We start from the raw sequence: 18,257 nt of genomic DNA on the forward strand, positions 1-18,257 counted from the left end.
TATTAGAAGTTAGATGTGCTGTTCAACTTTGTGACTCCCCATTCATTCTCGTATAAAGATCTTTATATAACCTTTAAGATGATGTATTCTTCTCTTTAAACTGATGGGGAAATAGCAGAACCCCACTTGTCTATATATTATATATATAGTACGTAAATTCCTCGAAGCAGTATTCGCTCTGAAATGTACATAGGGTTGTGAGTTGTTTTTTTTTTTCTTTCCATTTAATACTTTTTAATTAAATAAACCAAAACCCCACAACAATTAACCACTGCAGTCATCCACGTGGATGCAACGGTAGACACACAAAATGCACGGGTTAGGGGCAGAGGTCAATTCAGTAGATGGCTGCTATAACATTGCATAGCAATAGAATGTTCTAAATTATTACATTTTAGAAATCAGATATAAGTTGTGATATGAATGCTAGATTTAAATAGTTTTGTTACCTATCGGGCAGAGTAAAAATAGAACTTTTTAAGAGTACATTTATTCACCTGAAGAGAAAATTAGCCCCATTTATTGTAAATGCACTAGAACGAGGGAGAAAAGTGTATCTTTGATAATTGGCAAAACTGTAACCTTTACTATCTTGTTATATCCTATACATACATATATGATATTTTTTAACAGTGATCAGTGTTCACGTAGTGTGTGCTAGTGATGTTTTCTGTCCCTGTAAATATCAATCAGTGTAGAGATGGTGAGCTTAGAGTAGTTTAGCCGTTTTTTCCCTCCCCACACACACTACTGCAGTAGCTGGTAAATGCTCTTTCCTTTCAGGGGACTGTTTCTATCCCGGTCTTTAGTCTGTCTGTCTCCATATTACAGGGTCTCAGGTAAATCTTCAGTTAATGTGTGTCTGTACATCAGTCGATGTGTTGTTTCATCCCGTTGAAGAAAACAAAGCAAAACCTAAACCTTAATGTAACACTTTCACAAATTCTTAACTTATTTTCTCTCTCTCTCTCTCTCTCTGTGTATATATATATGTATATTAAATCTATTAATCATTTTGCTGAAATTCCTCTTTCACGGGGCAATTAGTGTTGCCAGTTCTAGGCACTGCTGGAGACCTTTAATCCTCATGCAGGATGAGTGAAACACGGTTAGGGGCTGTCACTGTGTGGAGTGAGGGCAGATTTTGCAATATTTTGTGCTGCCCCCCACCCCCCCTCCACGGGCTCTGTCGGTCCCTGGCCGCCAGGGCAGCAGGATGGGACCCTTCTGGGAGCTTCTCTGCCTTAAAGCTCTGCCCCCTTTCTTCAGCGTCACCTGCTATCTTAATAAGGGGCTTGCTGTTCGTGCTTCTAGCACCTGTTTTCCTGGCAGACGCAGGTGTGAGAAGCCATGCTCTGTTTGAAGTAACGAAGGTCCGTAAAGACAAACTGGAAATGTGGCCCCCACGTCTGTGTGGGGCTGACGGACCTTCTCTGGGTGAAGAAAGGAACCTAAGTCAGCACCTTTAGTGGGAGTTAGGTATTTTGTTAAGACAAGTAACTTCAGGCTTCTCTTTAGCAATATTATCTAGAATCTTGGTTTGATTTTTGGAGTCCAGGCTGGTTTCTCTTCACTACTACTGTGATTTAAAAAATAAATAAATATATCTCTCTCTCTCTATAAAATCCATATGTTTGTTCCTTTAAAAAAAAAGAAAACACACTCAAATCGCTTTACAGTTCTGAATCCTTTCACTTACTAACTTGTCTCAGGAGGTGCATTGGAACTGGGATTAAATAATTGCAATAAAATTACCTCAGTGTAAGGATGTCGGCTACTGTCTACCTGAAGTATAAAAGAGATATCATTTGAAGAAATACTGCTAGGTTATGATATCTTGTCTTCGGCTTGGATTACCAAACCAGAATGCATATGAAAAAATGAATTGCTTTCCATGATTTATGTAATTAATCTGCTTGCTTTAATTTAGATGTTGTTCCTGTGCCTGCTAAGTCATTAGCACAGGATTAGGCTTGACTTTGAAACTCCGAAAATAGATGATAGTGATTTTGTTCTAGCTGATATTTGTCTTCAGCTTTGACCTCCATTACTAGGCTTGCAAATACATTTGGATATGGGGGAGAAATGCATACAAAAATCACAGAAGACAGGAAGTTTTCACTGTATGTTAAAAGCAGATTTTATTCTCCTATTAGACCTTTTTTTAAAGTATTTTACTGGCCAAATCAGAATGCTGAGATTAAATTAACCAGCAGTGTCTTTAAATAAGAAGTAACCTTGAAGTTTGGGAATGCACTTCATTTACCACATTCTAGGAAAAGTTTGCATGTACTTTGATAATTTTCTAAAAATACATTTAGTAACTAATTAAATACCAGTAAAGATCTTAAAAAAAAAAAAAAAAAAAAGGAGGGGAAAAAGCCATATTAGTAAAAATGTGATGTACGTACTTGCAGATCTATCTATCTTGTGAGTAAAAAATGTTTAAATTTGGTGAAATTACTTGTGTTGCATAGTTTTTCTTTGAAATGAAATTGAATCTCTGGATGAGTTGAGATGCATTATTGTATGCATTAAAGATTATACGTAATGCAAATGCTTGCCATCTTCAAATTCTTTGGGGTATTCCTGGTGTTTTTAATATACAATGTTCAAACCCTGTGTTTCAGCTAGACATGGCAGCACTTTGTTTCCAAAAGAAGGGTTTAACAAAATGACCTTTAATTGAGAAAGACTTGGATCATCTTTATATGATGTTTCAATTGGGTCAAAGAAGTCTTTTGATTAGGTTCTGCTCCACTGACCCCATTAGACATGCCTCAGCACTGAAGATCATTGCTTCCAATACACTGTGTGGCTATCTCTTACCATGAAATTCCAACGTCTGATTTATTTTAAATACCTTTGGCCTTTTTTACTGTATGTACAGTTGTATGGATAATTTCATTTCTTGTTGCCTGTGTTTAAAGGAATTCCTTACTTCTGACAGACATTGGCTTCCTATTGGTTTCTTATTCTGCAGTTCCTCTTCTTCTTGCAATCAAAGAAAGACTCGTAGGGATTGTGGGTTGCAGGCTGCGGAGCTCAGGCAAGCGGCAATCCAGAAAGCTTCTGTTTTGCTAGTGACACAGTTGTAAGAGATGCTCATTTCTGAGTTTGTAGTTAAATGGTATGCACATAAGATACCTGTGAAATGGTCAGAGCTTGATATTTCTGAGAGACTCAGGTTGGGAGGGGAGGGGTATTTGGGGTTCTGCCTTTGTCGCTGTCAGGCAGCCTATTGCCAAAGAGAGTTTTTCCTGATGGGTTTAACATAATGTGAGAACTGGGCTGGACCTTATTGCTTGCAATATTATTATTTGCCCATAATATTTATATACATCTTCAGGTAACCATTTGCCTTATAGCTATCTTCCATTGTTAGGAAAATTATTGACTGACTAAAACATGTTGTTATCTGTCATTTATATTATGTAGTATTACCTTGTAAGGTAGATGCTTAGCTGGTATAAATTATCACAGCTTTCTTTGCTGTGATAGTTTACACCAGCTGAGAATTTGCGCCCTGTGTCCTATGGCACTTTATTACGGACCCATCGTTGATGGGTTAAATCTTAATTACTTGCGTAATGTCATATATAAATATATATATATATTTACAGGCATTCTATGGGGTACTGCTGCCTATGGATAAAGATTTGTACCCTAACCAGGTCATTATAATTTTTTCATTAGCTGTACGTGGAGAAGATATATTATGTTACAAAGGATGCATCATATATATCTCATGTAGTGCGCATTATAATGCTGTGTGTTATTAATTTCAGAAACCATTATTCTTGAGGCCCTACCTCAAATTTTGTATTTATGTGCACAAATGCAATTTATTGTATTATATATTTGCCTATTATATTTGGATGTGATAAATTTAAATTATTCGATAATGTATGGGCTCTAATGACTCTAAATAAATGTCCAGTGTTTAAAACAGAAAATACGTCAACATTTTTCTGGTGAATGAAATGTCTCTTTTTCCACTGCCTCCTTCCCCACCCAATGCACACCACAAACATCGTTCTTACTTAACACACAGCCTTAAGGTATCTGCAGAATTGATCCATTTGATTGTTAGAAACCTTGAGCAGCAACTGCAAATAGCCCCCTTGGGAAATGGAGATGTTGCACAGCTGCAGAAACAAATATCAATTAAGTGGTTGGATTCTTAACTATTTGAGTGGTCGGTAGCTCGTGGAATAATTGATTGGTTATCAGAGGACCAACTGGATTTGCTTAAGTCCTTCTTATCCTATCAATTCAATCATCCCAAAGATTGTTGAACTGTTAAAAACAACAGGGGTTCATATCTGCTGGAGATGTGAATAAGAGGTGTGAGGGAAGAGCGAGTGAGGAAGGAAAGTGTGAGGACACCTTTCCTGATGTTACTGTACATTTTGTTTAAGGCTGAATGCCTGCGGTGTGGAGAGGGTAATGTGCCACAACGTGGATGTGGTGAGCAGGCTCTTCCCTTCCCGGCAGCCTGTGATGGGAACGGTACTGACCCAACCTGCTCACTGCTGGCAGCCACCAGCTTTTGACGAGCTTTCCCCAAACACAGTAGCTGAAGTATGATGATTGATCACAAGGTGGCATCAAATGTGGTAACACAGGAGCTACTAGCACGGCGCCAAGAGCGTGGCAGTAATCCCCGGTGAGGGCCTGATTCCAAAGACTGCTTCATAGCTACATAGGACTGTTTTGGCAGTACTGGGAATCAGTTCTCCCCACCACCCCAGAAAAGTGCTTTGTTCTGTCTATAAAGTTGCATTTTTCTGAGGTGTGGATGAAAGAGATGGCAGGACCTGATGATGGAAGGCTACAGTAATTCTTTGCACATACAAGGCAGATATCATCTTAGACAAGTCTGAAGTTATGAAGTGAGCATCGTGGGAGTCTTGAGAGGCAAGGTAAGCACCGTTAGTGCCCTTTGGAGGAAGAAAAACCGAGGCACATGGAATTTGTTAAATCTCCAGAATCAACCAATGTAAATCAATGACATAACACATAGATTTTGGGAGTAAGAGACAGTCCTTGGCTGTCACCATTGAGCACTACAGCACAGATAAAAATCCATGTCCTTTTAACTTGGTTGTATGGATTCACCCAGGCCATGCCTTAAACCAATGTATGTTACTTAAACAACTTGGAGTTAGGCACATCTTACATCTCAATGCTAGCAGATGTGCTTAGTTGGAAATAAGTTTACTCTTTTGCATACTGAAATTCCTACTGTCAGGGTGTAAACTGAAGGGCACATCTTATACAAACCTAGTAGATTAATCAGTTGTAAAGTTTAATTTAGGCTTTGCAGTGTTCAGACATAAGCTAACTGCACGTTTGGGAATGAAAAAAAAAAAAAAAAAAAGCAAGCAAGCAGTAGGTATTGCTCCATGACTGAGTAAAGTAGTAGACAAATTATTTCTCTTTGTAAGGCCTCATTCTGGTTCGTTTGTTGGTTATTTACATAATTATAAACCTTAACTTTCAGCCTGTTGGACTGATTATGTAGTCCTTTATAACTGTTTATCAGGTGGTAGGACAGGTATGGCATATAGTATTCCCCACCCCCCTTCAATCTACTTTTCTGCTTAGTACTTAGGTGTAAGTGCTATTAATTCTCACCCTCTGCTGCCTGCAAAGTAAATTTTGCCCATCTGGATTGCAAGTATCCCTTTGGGGCTAGGCTTTCAAGGGATGTACACCTTGTTTGTGAATTGGGGGGCGGTTTATATCCCATGAGCTACGAGGCTTTTTTTTTTTTTTCCTTTTTTTTTTACCAAGTGGAAGCACTGGTGTTCTTCCCAGTGTTTGCCGTTCAGCTGGCAACTGAGTCCACACATTAAGTTACATTTTAGGTAATAACAATTTTAATTGCTTTTTATTCAAGGCACCCAAACAACTTTACAACTGCTCTGAGAGATACTGGGCCCAGTCAAAATTACTTCATCCAGCTACAAAATGCCACAAGCTTTGTGGCTGACAGGACTAGCAGCTTAACACCACACGGTTAGCAACATCACAATAATTTAGGTCAAAATCAAGAAGTATTCAACGTCCAGCCGAGAGTGCAAGAACAATCTTTCACAGGAATATTATCTGAGCTGAAATCCAGCTAGCGTGCCAGGATTAACACTCCACTCTTGCAAAAGTGCCATCAGATTTTTTTTTTTTTTTAAATTGCTATGAATGTTCAGGAACACAGTTCTAATTCTTATCCGAATGTCATGCCTTTCAGCTATTTATACTTCCAACAAGATCATATCAGAACATCAGATTTTTTGGTGATAAAGGGAGATGATTTGTTGCCATTAGAGGAGGTGTAAGAATAGTGTTGGCTGGGAGAATGTGATTTTTTTTTGTTGTTATTGTTTTCCATCCATTTTTCCTATCCTTTTCCACTATGAGCAGCTGAGAATGCTTGTAAGATTGCTAATGCTTTCCCTGTGTGTGATCGTTTGGGCACTGAGCTGGACTACAGGAAGATCCACCAGATCTGTGGGACCACCTCCGTTGAGAGCACTTCCTACCATGTTGCTTGCTTAACTTCTTGCAGTTCCTGTGGGCTCTTTGGATGTTTCTGATCAACAGAAGAACAAATCAAGAATGACTAGGGCATTCTTTATCCGTGAGAACATTTGAGGTGTGATTGAAGCTGTGCTTTATAGTTGGTAACTCTGTGCAATTTTTTGTATGTACCCACAATGATTTTTTAAAACAGCATTTGATCTGGATTTGGGTGAAGATAGTAACAGGTCTGTTTAAGAATCTCTCTATGCCCTGTTTAAACTGTATGTACTCTAAAGACTCTGTACAAAGTGGAAAAATGAAAACTTGAGCTGAATTAGATGCATTTTTACATGTAGATAGACCCTGGGTTTTACTTCCAGATAAGCACAAACAGTGCTAAGGTAATAGGAATTGGATATATAGACCTCTTTCACAGAAAGAAATCTCCTCATAAATCAGAAAGTAAATACTGTGCAGAAAAATGATTTTATCAGGATGGGATGGAAGGGTGTGTCTTCACCAACTGATGTACCATTGTCTCTTTTTCTTGTTGCTATGGTTATATAACACTATATATACACACATCTACTTCTATACCATATAGATACTTCTCCCTGTGCCCCATGAGTAAGAGATATAATAAATCAGCACCCTAAACAAAACTAAGGAGCTACAAACCTCTATTTGAATAAAAGCTGTTTTGATACGCAGGAGTTAAATGACTGAGGTGCTTATAATGACCACCTCAGAGATTTTTGGGACGGCATTACCTTGCTTGCAGTTAGGAACAGCTGTTTACAGGGATCTTACTAATCAATTATGCAACCAGATTCATACAATAACAGACTGGTTTGGGGTGGAATGGACCTTAAAGATCATCATGTTCCAAGCCCTCTGCCAGGGGCAGGGACACCTTCCACCAGCCCAGGCTGCTCCCAGCCCCGTCCAGCCTGGCCCTGAGCCCTGCCAGGGATGGGGCACCCACAGCTGCTCTGGGCAGCCTGGGCCAGCGCCTCGCCACCCTCACAGGGAAGAATTTATTCCTAATAACTCATCTAAATCTATCCTCTTTCAGCTGCAGTTTTCCTCTTAGTATTTTAAAGGTGTGAGAATGCAACTGCCCCTTAAGATGGACAGGATGATTTTGGTGTCATCCTAACTTTATCCAAATGTACAGCTTATTATTTTACATTTAAGATGGCTGGAATTTGTGTGGTGCAGAACCAAAACGCAGTGTGACAAGGGGAAGGAGTACAGGAGGGGATCCTCTGGCTTTGCAGCTGAAATGGCTTGATGAGAACTGTAGCAAAGCTAGATCAGCTGGAAGTCTCACCTTGCTCCTGTTTGGTGTGACGGGAACTGCTCTGGCGCCCATGATGCCTACTTCAAGTGTAAACCAGGTGTTCTGCAGGGGAGAGTTGCTGCACATAAGCAATGCAGGTGGTAGTCCGTTTCTTGCCAAGGACTGAGCCAAATTAAAGGCTGTAGGAAGACACGTTTGAAGACAGGTTTTACAACAGCAGATCCTCTGATGACTCGTAAGTATCTTTACTTCCCTTTTAGACTGCAGGGGCATGAAAGAGCAGTTAAGTGAGTTGAGCAAGGACATGCAAGAAGCCTGAGGAACCGTTCGGATTTCCATATTACATCTCAGAACTTCTTTTTGTTTATTCATATCAGGCATGAATTATTACTAAGACTAAATAGTTAATAAGGGCCGATTCTCACTGTTTCTACGCCGGGAGGGAGGCGGCGGCGCACGCCTGCGGCAGGGTTGCGGGGCCGCACCTCGCACCCCCCCCGGGGCTGCGGCGCGGCGGGATCTCTCGTCCGCGGGGAATCCACCCTCGCGGGGGGACACGGGCCGGGCCCCCTGTTTCGGCAGCGGGGGAGAGGGGGCGGCCGGGGGGTTCCGCCGGCGCTGCGCCGGGGGTCGCTCCGCTCCGCTCCCGGGCGCGGCCGTGGCCGGGCGGCGGCGCTGGCGAGGCCCGAGGGGGCCGCGCGTCACGGCGGGGGGCGGGCGGGGAGCCCCGCTGCGGGGGCGTCGGGGCCGCGCCTGGGCAGCGGGCGGAGCCGCCGTCGCCTGCCGGAGCGGCTCCGCGCGTCGGAGGCTGCGCTCGGCTCCGCTGGGCTCGGCGCGGCTCCGCAGCAGCTGCCTGGAGGGAGGCGGGCGCCGCCGCCCGCGCCGCGCCGATGGGTCTCCTCCTGCTCCTCTGGGCGTGTGCGGCCGCCGCCGGGGCAGGTGAGGGGCCGGGCCGGGGCTGCGAGGTTGCTGGCCGCCTCCCCGGGGAGCGAGGGCCGGGGCCGCCGCCCGGCGTGCGCTGGCGGCGGGCGGAAACTTTGCGGGGCGGCGGCGGGGCTGTGCCCGCTGCGGGGAGCGGGAGCGGCCCCGGCTTTGCCGGCTGCCGCCGCGGCGGGGCTGGCCGTCCCTGGCCGCGCGGAGCGCAGCGCGGGGTGTCCCCGGCGGGGAGCCCCGGGGGGCGGCCGCTCCGCGGGTGCCGTGCGGCGGGCGAGGGAAAGTTTTCCGAGAACGGAGGGAGCGCTGCGCCCCGCGGGGAGGGGAGCGGGGCGCGGAGCGGGGCGCTGGGGTCCGGCCGGGCGGCGCTGCCCGCCGGAGCGGGCGCGGGGGGCGAGGGCGTTACTCTGCCGGTGATGTGCCCGCTGCATTATTGCTAGGGCGCTGCGCGGCCGAAGTGCCGTCCCTTGCTCCTTGGGGAGGCTTTGTTCTCTTTCCCCTTGCCCCGGGTACCGGTGTGCCGCGGCTGGAGCTAGTCAGGGGGACGTTTGTCGGTAGCTGTGCTGAAGGAAATCACCCAGCACGATTATCAGAAGCGCAAAGGGATCGATGTTTTAAAATTATAATTCCGGTAATTATGACCTCATCAAAATCTGCAGACCTTGAGGGGTGTGACAGAAGAGTAGTTGCAAGAAAATGCCACCTGTCCTTTCCGTAGTTGGCGTTACTGCCAGTAGCGCGCACAGGCATTTGCAATGGTCAGCAGGACCCGAAACTCCACTACTTGGAATTGCGAAGCCACTCGGAAAGTTCTTTTGTGTGCAACAATTGCCACTAAAGTTGTGAGAGGAAAGAGCAAAATGCCGCTTCTAGAGCCTACTCTTTACCGTTTGAGCGATGGCACTTGGGTAGCTGGAAATGACTCGGCTGTGTTGAACGTGCTTTTACTTAAAGTTTTTCCATCCCCAAATAGCACGTTACACATGTTGAGGAAATTATAAATGTGCTGCATACGTTCCATGGCTGCACATTAGCTAGATGGAGCGTGGCATGATTGCTGGTGCTTGGGTGTAGGTGATAAAGGAGCAAGCAGAGAATACAAGCTGTCGGAGCTGTAAGGCAGAATTAATTTCTTTTAGGGATTTCCTAGTGACATCATTCATAATTATATGGCTTAATCCTGTAATCTGCTGTAGTGCCTTCAGTTCACATTGGGCCAAATCCAGCAAGTACTGAGGTGATTTCTGGTCCTGCCCCCCTGACTGAATCATTTGGACTTTTGCTTGTTTAAGCCACTGATTCAAGGGGAATGGCCCAATTAATTTAAATAGGAATTGAAAGCAATAGCACTCAGGATCAGGATCAGGCCCAGGCTTTGCACAGTTCTCCAGTGTGAGCAGACGAGTTGGTGGTTAATTTTTACTTCAAAAAGGAGCAGTAGTTCCAGCTGCTTGTGTCACTGAAGTGAGGCAGCATAAAATACTAGACGCAAGTGCGGATGATATGCCTGTGGTATCTTTCTGATAGACTGTGGGAGACCACAGGGGAAAAGGAGACTTGGTTATCATACTGAAGCTGCTGATTTGTTGTTTATTAATTATTAACTAGGCTTTTGAGTGCCTGCTGCAGTTTGAAGAACCAGCACAAGAAAATGACTAGGTATTTAAAGCAATGTAGGCTCTTGCTAAATAGTTGCTGTGACATTAGAAATAGTCTCTGTTTTTGAAAGCATTTTAGAAGCTGGAAGGGGGCACACTGAAGTTGTCACACAAGATCCTTCACTGGCATAAATCGAAGCCTGTGGAGCTACAGTGATCTATACTTGTTGAGCCTTGGGTATTCAGGCTGGAATAAACAGCTTTAATAGAGCAGTGGAGCTACTGTGATTTATGGCAGTGCCTATACTTGCTAGATGTGGTTTCTGTCCTCACCCGTTTGATGTCTGTGGCTGAGCTTTCACTGACTTCAATGGCAGCAAGATTTGGCTTACTGGACATAGCGTGTCCTTTCCATTGAGCAAGTTTTAGTCCCTACTTGATCTTCCTTCGTATGAGGAGATTTTTGCTGATCTGAGTGGATCTAACCCCTTTCAAATGAGAAACAGCATGCTCTGTTCTTGGCAGAGACAGAAGATACTATCTTTCCTGATAGGTAGGTTCTCGCAGTTTACAGTACGCTGCTTTTCTTTGGACTGAAAATCTTAGATGAATTAAGTTGTCCTTCTGTGTTTTTTTTTTTTTTTTTTTTTTCTTCCTTTTTCTAAAACATTCTTTGATTTTATGTTGGTGTCAGCCCAAAGCTGCTCTGGGTATTTATAGTGTGTTTGTGTCTGGAGTTTGTAGGCTGCAGCCCTTGCACTGAAGAGTTGCTGTAGGTTGGGAATCAATAGGTTGCTAAGTTCTCTTCTGTTAGTCGGAGGGAGATAGACTAAAGGAAAGCAGATGCTGGCAGATGTTGGCTATGGCAGGGTGGGTACGTTTCTTCAGTAGCATCTTGACTGTGTGTGAATGATTTGGGACCAGAAGACCTGGCTGGCTGCCTTTTAATGCCAATGCTTCTTCCAGAAGGGGAAGAAGGTGTTCTTGGTCCGTCAGCGTGCACGGTGTCAGTTGTGGTTGTTCAGTGCCTGAGCATCTAGCGTGGGTGAGGTCAAAGATAGTGCTAAAAGCCTGATGATGTGGCTGATTATCTGGAAACCTTTTACCTTTGGAGAAGTTTATCTGGGTTCATATTCCCTAATTTTAATTTTCTATGAAAAGGTACTTATTCCTACATCCTTATGAGATGTATGTACTCATTTGGATATGTCAGTGCTCTTGGAGCTTTAGTTCTGCTAGATGCCTCTAGATCTTAATTGTCTTTATAGGCTAAGGTTGCTAGAGACCTCTAAAGCTGTCTTTTCAATTTTTTTTACTACTCTGCCCCTTGTGCAGTAGAATCCTCTGCATTAGCACGACACTTTGTTCCAACAAGTTTTAACGCTTGAGTAAAGGAAAGGGGGAAGGGCTATGGTACAGGTGATTTATGATAATACGTAACTTCTTGTTCATTCTGTACACCTCAGTAATTTCTTAGAGCCTTTCAAAGAATCAAACTAGAATATTTGCTGCTTAACTGATCCAGAAGCACAGTCCTAGAATAAGAAATGAAGCAATTTAGACTTGAACGTGAAGTCCACTCAGTGGAAATCAATCTGATGAGCTTTACAGGTAATGTCCTTGCTCTACGGAAGTCAGTGAGACTTCTACCATTAACTTCAGCTGTGTCAGGATTTCATTCTTGCAGCCTGTTCCCGTTACTAATGATGTTAGTAAAAAAAATCATTAGGAAAGTGGTCAGATCCCACAGGAGATATTTGACCTATGTCTCAGGCACAGATCTCATATCACACTTATTGCTTTTTTGAGAAGGACACTGTGGTCAGGCTGGCCTCTTCCCATCCCTAGAAAAAGGAAATGGGTTTAATGAACTTGGTGAGCCATAACCATCAAGTTGCTCTGAACTTTTGAAAACAGCAACTTCAAACCGCTTAAGTCTGTGTCTTTTCTGTCAATCCCATCAGGTCCCTGCTAGTTAAAGGAGTGCACAGGCTTTTCCTGGGCTTAAGCCATTTTTAAATTTTAGGTTTAAATTTGTGCTTCTCCAGCAGGTGCTCCTGCAGACCAAGGAGGTGCTACTGCTAGTTTAGGTGAATGAATGTCTGCGGTTTGTAGGCAGGCTTTGGCACACCTCTCAGGCGCTGGCTGTGCTGAAAAACGGAGGTGCGCTTCCAAAGCCATGTCAAACAGTTTTGTGAGTCAAGATCATTTTGTTCATTTTGGAAAACAGATTATGTTTAGACTGTGAGCTATGTGGCTTGATCTGTTAGTCGCAGCTAGGTATGAAATGTGAGAGGAATTTTCAGTCCTCCCTTCTCCCTGGAAATAGTGTGGCCAGCAGATGAATGCTGCGAATCTCTTTCATCTTTTTGCATAGGTGGTTATGCTTTTATTTATTTATTACTTAGCCTTATGAAGATCTGGATTAATGTATCAGTTTTAGAATGTGTTAACTTGTGTGTAGGAAAGGAAACAGTTTAATTGAAAGAACTGGAAAAGAATATTTTCTTTCTTGTGCAGCAGACTTACTGTCTTACAAGTAATTACTGTATACGGTGTGTGACTGTGAAGGTACTAGAAATGGCTGTGTTAGATAATCTCCATTCTTTTCATTACCAGATTTGAAATAAAAATTGATCTAACTCTCTCTCTTCCCCCCTCTCCTCTGCCTTCAACAGCTGTAGGATTTGGAATGGATCCTGACTTACAAATTGATATCATCACAGAATTGGATCTTGTGAATACAACCCTTGGGGTAACACAAGTGTCAGGACTACACAATGCCAGCAAAGCATTTTTATTCCAAGGTGAGAGAAACATCCTCAATTCTTTTACGTCACTTCTGTCTGTATGAGCTCATAAGAACTTTGACGCCTAACTGATGCCCTGTAATAGTGGTCTTACTTAACTGCCGCTTTTAATTTTATTTTTTTTTTTAAATAGTTCTTGTTACTTTCCTGAAATATGTATGGATTTTTGGTTTCTTTTTAGTGTGCTGCCAGGTAGTTGAGGTTAGAGGTCTTTAGGGGAACTATTTTTGGGTAGATTTTCAACACTCCCCGGTAGTTATTTCTAACTAAATGTATCAGCGTGGTGCTAAGGCTTGGACTCGGTTGTATTCTTGTGTACGTTCTTTTTGTGATTGTACACAGACAGACACACACAGAGCTGAAGCTATGTAACTGAGGAAGCATTTAATGTGTTGATGCTGATTAGTAATGTGTAGCAAGACTGTCATCAACTTTGTGGAAATGGTTACAATGAGAAAATTGAACAGTATTACATTCAACTGTCCAAGCTGAGTACCAACCAGATGCAGAGTATGTCCCTTTGAATTGTGATTTTTTTTCATTCAATATTCTAAGGTAATGCTTGTGAAGTGTTTTAAAATGGTGTTGTGTGTTTTTTGTATTTTTAGTGAGTGAAATTCTGGATAAAATAACAGATTATACCATGGATTTAAGTAAGGTGCAGATGAAGAGCCAATGTCCCATGTAGCACTGAGTTACTACAGTATGCTTGTTAGGGGAGAAAGACATTTATATCAGTTGAGATTAACCTATATATTAAAGCCCAGCTGGGAACATTTTTATTGTGGAGACTTCCCATGTTTGTCTTTTCTTTATTGTGCTTTACTCTGTGTTGAAGTGTGCATGTTAGTGTCTCATTTTTTGATATTTGACCTCTATAGCTGTTTTTAGAGGCAAATGATTATGCTTTCTTTGAGCTTTCATTCTGTATCTGCAATGCTAACTGACTTTATTGTAAGTAATAAAAGAAGCGGGTTTATAATCTTAGTTCATTCTTCACCTGGCCAAGAGCAGTTTAGGAGCCAGAGCAGAGATACTTCTGGAGACGACCTCAGAATTTGTTAGTCATATATCCAGTCTTCTGTGATACAATGAGTAGCGTGATTTTCACTGATTTCATGGATTCTCAGATTCATTTCCAGAAGAGCATTAATTTATTCATTTAAAGGTATCAATTGTTTTTCTTTCAATACCCTGACTCCAGGTTATGTTGTATTATATTATGGACAAATGACATTAGAGTCATTCCTCTAAGGACTGCAGTGGCCTAAATGACTTAGAATATTTTGGTATTTCCAATTGCTATTCCATGCAGTTAATCACAACCACACTGACAAACCGTTATGGTAAGTTTTCACAGACTAGTGGTCAGAGTTGCAGGGAAGAAGACTGAGATGTGTTTTTATGGACACCGATTGAAACCATTGATACTGAAAATAGCTTTGAAAGGCTAATAGTGAAGATGTTCTAGATGTTCTGTTCTTTTTGCCTTGGAGGACCCCATCTGCAGTTTACAAACGTAGAGAAGACTAGTGTAAAAAAGGTAGAGCTTGTAAAATGCACATGAGCGGAAAAATTAAAAGATAGATGTTGATGGGAAGCAATGAACAAAAATTTGCTGTACAAAGTGAACAAACAGTTTGAAGTCTAATGTTAGGTAAATAAAACTTTTTTAATTCTCGCAACAGAAATGCTTTTTGCTATTGCATGCGGGAATAGCCTTGTGCTTAGGTATTGCCTCTAGTATAGAATTTCTTGGAAGATGGCTTGGGAAAATTATTCCCTTCAGTTAACCTCATTAGTCCTTGGGGTGGGAGAAGAATGAAGGGTTCTGGTCTGTTACTGCAGCCTAAGAGAGGTCTGTGAGGGATCTGTTGCTGCTGCTGCTGTCAGATGGGAGGGAAGTCCGAGGCTGCCCTGTTGGCTGCTTCCCTTCTTGTTTGTATCTGTTATTTGCTAAATGTCAGTGGTATGTCGGGAGCTGTGTGAATTCCCTTTGACTTAACAGAGGTGACTTACTTTACAACTGCAGTCTGGCTGTGTGCCACATCCTTTGGCTGGGACTGGGAGATAGTTTATTTTGATTTTTATCTGCCATACAGTAAAACCAATATAGAACTCGGGGCAATGTATGCACAACTTCTGTGTCTGAGTTAAAGTAATACTTTTTGCTACAAAGATTCACAGAAAAAAACCCAGGTAACCTGATGCTCCCAGAAGAGGGAAAAGACTGGAAGTTAGTGCTTAGTTCAAAGTTACTGTGTCCTCTTGGACTAACTATTCCAGTCTCCAAGATGTGGACCTTTCAGCAAAGCTCTGCTTTGATTATTTCTTAACATAGGCAAGTAGTGAATGCATGCTGTGCCTCACTGTGCCATGCTTCTCCAGTGTTGCCTTTGGGGCTCCGGGCAGGGGAGGACCTGCTTCACCTGGTGGGCTGATGGCTGAACGTGCAGCCACATGAGACTACTTCACTCATAGGCTTTCATCACTGAGGATTTCCTAGTTTAGGAAATGAGAAGAGTTTGTGAGTATGTTAAACTGAAAGAGAGTAGATTTAGATTAGATATTAGGAAGAAATTCTTCCCTGTGAGAGTGGTAAGGCACTGGCCCAGGTTGCCCAGAGCAGCTGTGGATGTCCCATCCCTAGAAGGGTTGGACGGGGCTTGGAGCAACCTGGCCTAGTGGAAGGTGTCCCTGCCCATGGCAGGGGGGTTGGAGTGTGATGATCTTTAAGGTCTCTTCTAACCCAAACCACTCTGTGATTCTATGATTATGAATTTTTAATATTTGCATGTTCAGAAGGTCTTTTCCAACCCAAACTATTCTATGGTTCTATGTTCTTTGGTGTGCAGTTTTCATAGGGAGAGTTTTGCCCACCACCTTTGGCAGTGCCCTTGCAGCAATGTAACAGGGCTCTGAGCTTCTGCAGAGTGGATCGTTTTCTATCTTCTCAGATGTATTTCCTAAAATGTCTTTACTAGAGGTGTTCAAACTGAGAGTGTTCCTTTGTATGTCCCTGGAAGTCTACATCTTTGAGGTAGAGAAATGTTTTCCTGTGAATGAAAGTTTTTGAAATAAGTTTTGGCCATTCTTTCGGTTGCATTTAGAAGCAAAAAGGAGAAATGAAGAAGTGTGGTGATGGGAAGACATGCACAAAAGAAAGAGAAACTATTATTTTTAATTAGCTTTTCTATCAGTGATGTTAGCTGTCTTAGAGTAATGTATTATTTGTTACAGAATATCTGGGGAGTGATGTCATGATTTGATTTATGCTGGAGAAAATGTAGAGGGACTCTTTTCCCTGGACAGTTAGCGATTTCAGTCCAAGACAGCCTCGGTGGGACCAGTGGAGTATTCTGATTTTACAATAATACAGGTAGTAATGGATGAAACACAAAGTTCCGTGTGAAGCAGCTTTACAAGCAAAGAAACAAATTCAGTAGTGTTGAAAATCATATGACGGCATCACAGAACCAAAGTGGCAATAGAGAGATGTGGGTGCCTTTGGGCAAGTAAATCTGTTCCCAAATCAGAAAAGCATAGAAACCTATAATTAAGTGTAGTCGTCTAAGTGGTCCTGTTGGGCATGGACTTTGATTATTAGAGTGTTTCAGCTGGATTTTTGATCCATCGGTTCCATTATTTGTGTGTTTCAGTTACATTGTCTGTGAAATGGGGATGAGGGAATCCAAAAAGCAGCGCAAGTGCTCATAACTGCAATTCTGCAAACAGTCTGACCCTTAAGATCCTAACGTTATGGTGTCTTGATTATTTATCTTTTATTTATTTATAGAAATGAGTGATGAAAAAAGGCTGTGTGTCCAGATGGGTTGTTCTAGCATGAAGGGATAAAGGAGGGTGAGTGGAGATTATTGAGTAGAGTGGTTTTAGAGACCAGGGCACTCAAGATTCCGGTGTCTGACCCCACGTTTCCTTTCCTCCAACCAGGAGTCCAAAGAATTCAAGGAAACAGTTCCGAGGGTGGGTGGGAAATCTGCTTCAAAGATCTGTATTAAAAATATTAATCCTCCACCTAATGCATTACAATAACATCTTAGAAATGCTGAGTGAAATACATCTGTAAATAGTATCCTACAAATGTGACAAAATGGTACTGAAATTCCTGGAACAGGATTATAAATTTTAGTACATTAAAAAAAAAAGAGGCATGGCTTACATAGCAGGGCTCAGTCCTGTTCTGTGTTTCAGAGAGCAGGGAAGTAGGGCTTGTTTTTACCCTGTGGGTGGAAACCTCAGCAGGATCTTGAGTTCAGTGGCAGAGAAAGGCTTTCATTATAAATAAGGCAAGAGGAGGTCCTTACCTGGTCGTCCTGTTTCTAGGTAGGCTGAGCCCAATTTTTAACCTAGCTGTTAAATTATGTGATTACTTTAACCAGTCTGACTTTTGTTCTGTGCTCAGTTCTCACTGGGGAAGTAAAATTTTATTCCTTTTACAACCTGTCAGCTATGCCTATTTCTTCTTAATTCTTCTTCTCTCAATATCTCTTTTGCACTAACAGAGGCTTAAAGCCTTTACTTACAAAGCAGTTCCCCAAGTTTATTAAGGCTTTGCTGTTTCCTTTCCTAGCAATCTGGTGTTTTTTTCCAACTTAAGTCTTTAAATTAAGAATGGTCTTTTTACTATGTGTACTATGTACAGCACTCAGTAAAATCAACCACCAGGTACTGTTAAAAGTCTAGCTATATGTAGTCCTTTCTTCCTTGACCGTTTCTTTAACTTGTCTTAAACAACCACTGGGTTTGTAAGAGAAACACCTGGCCTGCAGCTCCTGCAGCACAGAGTTCAGTCATGCTCTTTCTTCCCACTTTGTGCTGGTGATTGCCAAGTTCTTTTCTGTACAGCTGTGGCTCCAGCAGGAAAGGTAAAAGAATAACAAGTATCTTAAAGTACAGAGAAAGGTAGTGTTTCTTGTGAGAAAAGAGTGAATCTAGTTGAGTTCCTGAGACAAAAGGGCTGTCCTGCTTCAGGCCAAAAGAGAGAGCAAAGCTGCAGTCCCAAGGCGGGTCGAGGTGCCTCCCAGCAGACTCGTTTGGGCTTCCAGATGCAGTACAGCCCTCTCTCAG

The 18,257-nt window shown here is 42.5% G+C and overlaps 1 protein-coding gene and 1 long non-coding RNA gene across 6 annotated transcripts in view; one reads left to right on the forward strand and one right to left on the reverse strand.

Annotated features, from left to right (window-relative positions):
• The window catches only part of LOC308070739, a 173,010-nt gene that overhangs the window by 61,244 nt on the left and 93,509 nt on the right, over nucleotides 1-18,257 (reverse strand). The window lies entirely within an intron of this gene.
• Nucleotides 1,631-18,257, forward strand: part of NELL1 (neural EGFL like 1) — a 321,378-nt gene continuing 304,751 nt past the window's right edge. For 3 of the 5 annotated variants that reach the window (XR_013930834.1, XM_080405205.1, XM_080405206.1), the window contains exons 1-2: nucleotides 1,636-8,767; nucleotides 13,038-13,166. Coding sequence is in view for 4 of the 5 variants with exons in the window: in XM_080405205.1 (XP_080261331.1) it covers nucleotides 8,719-8,767; nucleotides 13,038-13,166 (178 nt within the window). In the remaining variant the exon portion in view is untranslated. Of the gene's footprint in view, nucleotides 8,768-13,037; nucleotides 13,167-18,257 lie in introns of all 5 variants that reach the window. The other 2 variants (XM_080405208.1, XM_080405207.1) reach the window with 2 other exon arrangements.

Source organism: Falco punctatus, assembly GCF_963210335.1.
Source record: "Falco punctatus genome assembly, chromosome: 10".
NCBI lineage: Eukaryota > Metazoa > Chordata > Aves > Falconiformes > Falconidae > Falco > Falco punctatus.